Source organism: Syzygium oleosum, unplaced genomic scaffold (genome assembly GCF_021117445.2).
Source record: "Syzygium oleosum isolate NSW1041296 unplaced genomic scaffold, Sole_v2.1 Sole_v2.25, whole genome shotgun sequence".
Classification (NCBI taxonomy): domain Eukaryota; kingdom Viridiplantae; phylum Streptophyta; class Magnoliopsida; order Myrtales; family Myrtaceae; genus Syzygium; species Syzygium oleosum.
Window position 1 is genome coordinate 572597 of NW_026607509.1, and position 3168 is coordinate 575764.

At 47.1% G+C, this 3168-nt stretch overlaps 1 protein-coding gene across 1 annotated transcript; it reads right to left on the bottom strand.

The window, feature by feature from the left end:
- Nucleotides 1-540: 540 nt before the first annotated feature.
- On the bottom strand, nucleotides 541-2799 carry LOC115674548 (zeatin O-glucosyltransferase-like). The gene has a single exon (XM_030596953.2). It carries the CDS (start codon nucleotides 2507-2509, stop codon nucleotides 1088-1090), a length of 1422 nt encoding a protein of 473 aa, XP_030452813.1. The 5' UTR covers nucleotides 2510-2799; the 3' UTR covers nucleotides 541-1087.
- Between the last annotated feature and the right edge of the window lie 369 nt (nucleotides 2800-3168).

Below are 3168 nucleotides of genomic sequence, written 5' to 3' on the forward strand. Positions count from 1 at the left end.
TCTATCTCACAATCGTGGTAGGTTCACAATAACCGGCACACAAAATAAGAATTGTGTCCATTTCACAAATAATTGAGCTGAGTCGTACACGTGTAGGTGTAATTAAGAGACGGCTTGCACGCAAGGGGATGCAAGGGGGTGTTATTCGTAATCACCCGTCGCCTAGATACATAGTTGTAACGTGCCTTACAGATATGTAGTCTTCTCCACTCAATGGCTTAAATATTCAAATTGGACATTCTAATAATCATCACAACAAGTTGCGCAGGCCTAGCTAGATGCAACCAAATAAAAAGAAAAGGCAGTGAGTCCATACAATGAGATTTGTCTAAAGATTACAAGCTAGACGAGATGAGAAGTAAATCCTCTTGGCTGAAATTTCCAATACAATATCGCTTGGCCAAAAAGATCGATCATAGTTAATCAACACGAGTTTTATGCCACCACGCGCATCATAACTTGCGTTCGTCATTGGATTGAATTAATAAAAAAAAAAGTAGAACCTTATCTAGGTTGTTTACCGTCGTTACCAATTGATAGTACAATGATAAAGACATGATCATTCAACAATTCATAAATTACAAATGTCGGCAGAATCAAAGATGTGTCGCATAGAGATCAATGTTTACCATACAATTGATAAATGAAGATGAAAAACTGCAATTTTTGCCCTTGGATATTGGTCCGAAGGTCGGGTAATTGCCCTTGGATGGGCCTCTGAACGTTTTTACGTACGTCCTCGACAACAACTGCAGATTAGGTCTTGCACATGTTTACATCCCTGACAACAACCACATGTTCCTACAGCCCACGACAAATCACGACCTAAGTTCTCCACAACTCTTCGAATAATACTTAGGTTCTGAACTCGTTCTATTTCAAGTCGATCATTTATTAAAAATATATATGAATCCACATTAAATCTTACAGAAGATACATGCTTTCATATACTTTCTATATAATGATTGCTTTTTACATTGAATCACTCGCAGACTGAATTTATATAGAATGTTCTCTCTCTCTCCCTCTCCCGTTAACTAAGATATATCTTTAATGCTAAGAACAGAATAAGAAAAAGGGAGAGAACTTATCTAGAGATATGAGTGATGAAAGAGTCCAACTCGGCCCGAGAAACTCCGCCCTCATCCATTGACCCCCGGACGGCGACCCCTAACTCCGCCGCCCTCTTCCTCATCTCGTCACCTTGCTCCGACGCCATGAGCGCCTTCACGGCACCTTGGATCTCGGATGACTTCACGACCTTGTTTTGGCTCATGCAGTCCTTGACAATAAGTCCAATCTTGAGGACTTTGCTGATCAAGACAGCATTCCGGGGCTGATCCGAATGCATAGGCCATGCGAGGATCGGCACTCCCATGCTGATGCTCTCCATGCAAGAGTTCCACCCGCAGTGGCTCAAGAACCCGCCTGTCGCAGGGTGCCCCAAGATCTCGAGCTGCGGCGCCCAGTCCCTCACCAGCAGGCCTAAATCTCGAGTCTCCACCATCTCTTCGAACCCTTGGGGCAGTTCGATTTTCCTCGCCTCTCCTCCGCCGCTGAAAACGTCTGCCTTGTCAGCTTCCCTCAATACCCAGATGAACTTCTGTCCACTACATTCCAACCCAGTCGCGATCTCGTGGATCTGCTTGTTGCTCAGCGCCGTTGTGGTGCCGAAGGACACATATATCACTGAGTTCAGTGCTTGCTTGTCGAGCCACTCCATGCACCCGTGAGCCGATCTTCTCGACTTCTTTTCGGGTACTTTGACCGGGTTGAACGGCCCGATTGCCCAGTGCTTGGTTGTGATGCTGTTCGCTGTTGCACTGGTAAATAAGTCTACATAATGGCCTTCGACAACCCTGCATGTGTTGTAGATGATTCCCGAGCTTAACTTCTTGAACTCGTGCTGCAATGCGATGAACTTCAAGAACTCGTCGGTGAATGAGTCCTGGAGGGACGGGAAGCCATTGGAGGAGAGGAGCTCCACGATATCGACCTCCTCCTCCCGCGGCAGCACAATCCCCGTGGCCTCCCACTTGTACCAGTAAAGCGCGAAGGCGGAAACCGAGTGGAAGACGTAGTTCTCGGCATTGGGGACTGAGGCGGCGTCCTGGACCACGGACCCCATCAGCGAGTCGTGGACCACGACAACCCGCCTCGACTCCAAGGAGAGGGAGCGGATGAGGGAGGCGATGGGGCCGCGGAGCAACGAAGCGGCGTCGAACGCTGGCTGGAGGTGGGAGGGGAACTTGCAAGTCGAATTAGGGTTCGGGGCGGGGGAGAGGAAGGGCGGGGTTGGGAAGTTGTGGAAGCAGATGTCGCTGGGTGAGGACGAGGGCGGGATGTGGGAGCGGAGCTTGGCCTGGTGGTTGTGGGAGGCGGAGCCGACATAGTGGACAGGGATGCCGTACGAGGCGACGAGGTAGGCGAGCTCGACGAGCTGGTTGAGGTGGCCTTGCGCCGGGAGAGGCACCATGATCACCACCACCGATCTTGAGACTTCTTTCATTTTCAGGCCGTTCGGTAGTTTTTGCACATAGTTTTGGTCTTGTTGGTGTTGGTGGGAGGAAATTTTTCGTTTTATAGTGTGCTGTGCGCTTTTTTTTTCCTTTCAAATTTTGGCTTAGAGAGAAACAGATCAGAAATGAATCGAGGAAATTTGGTTTGGGTGTGTTTAAGGGGGTTGGATATAGGTTCATATAAAAAGGGGAGGAACCCAACGTTCTTAGAATGCGTTTGAAAAGTTAGATATACATTTTTGTACACAGGGGGATGGTATAGGTTTATTATACATAGGAAATGGAACCCCAAGACGGGATCGTTGTTCGGGGTGTGATTGAGGCCTTAGGCGGAGGTTAATTTATCTAGAAGGATGAAATTCAAGACGGGTTGGTTCTGATCTTCGTTATTAGTCTTTCTTTTGCATTTCGCACTCATGTTATTTTGAGAAATGCCGTATAAATATCGTTATTTCTCAAGACGTGTACAGTTGGATCTGCTGAGACAATTTCTAGCTATCGAATTTCATTAAGAGATCCATTTGTCAAACCATTAAAAGTTTCGACTATATCTAACGTAGCGCGAAAATTCATAAATCCCTGCATTCTCTCCTACCGATGCTTTTTTCGTCCGCCTGCCTGTGATTTGTTTTGGGATCGAGATCCGGAC

Bases quoted from the DNA above. Each gene is read 5' to 3' on its own strand.
- LOC115674548 (XM_030596953.2), bottom strand. From the start codon at position 2,509: ATGAAAGAAGTCTCAAGATCGGTGGTGGTGATCATGGTGCCTCTCCCG.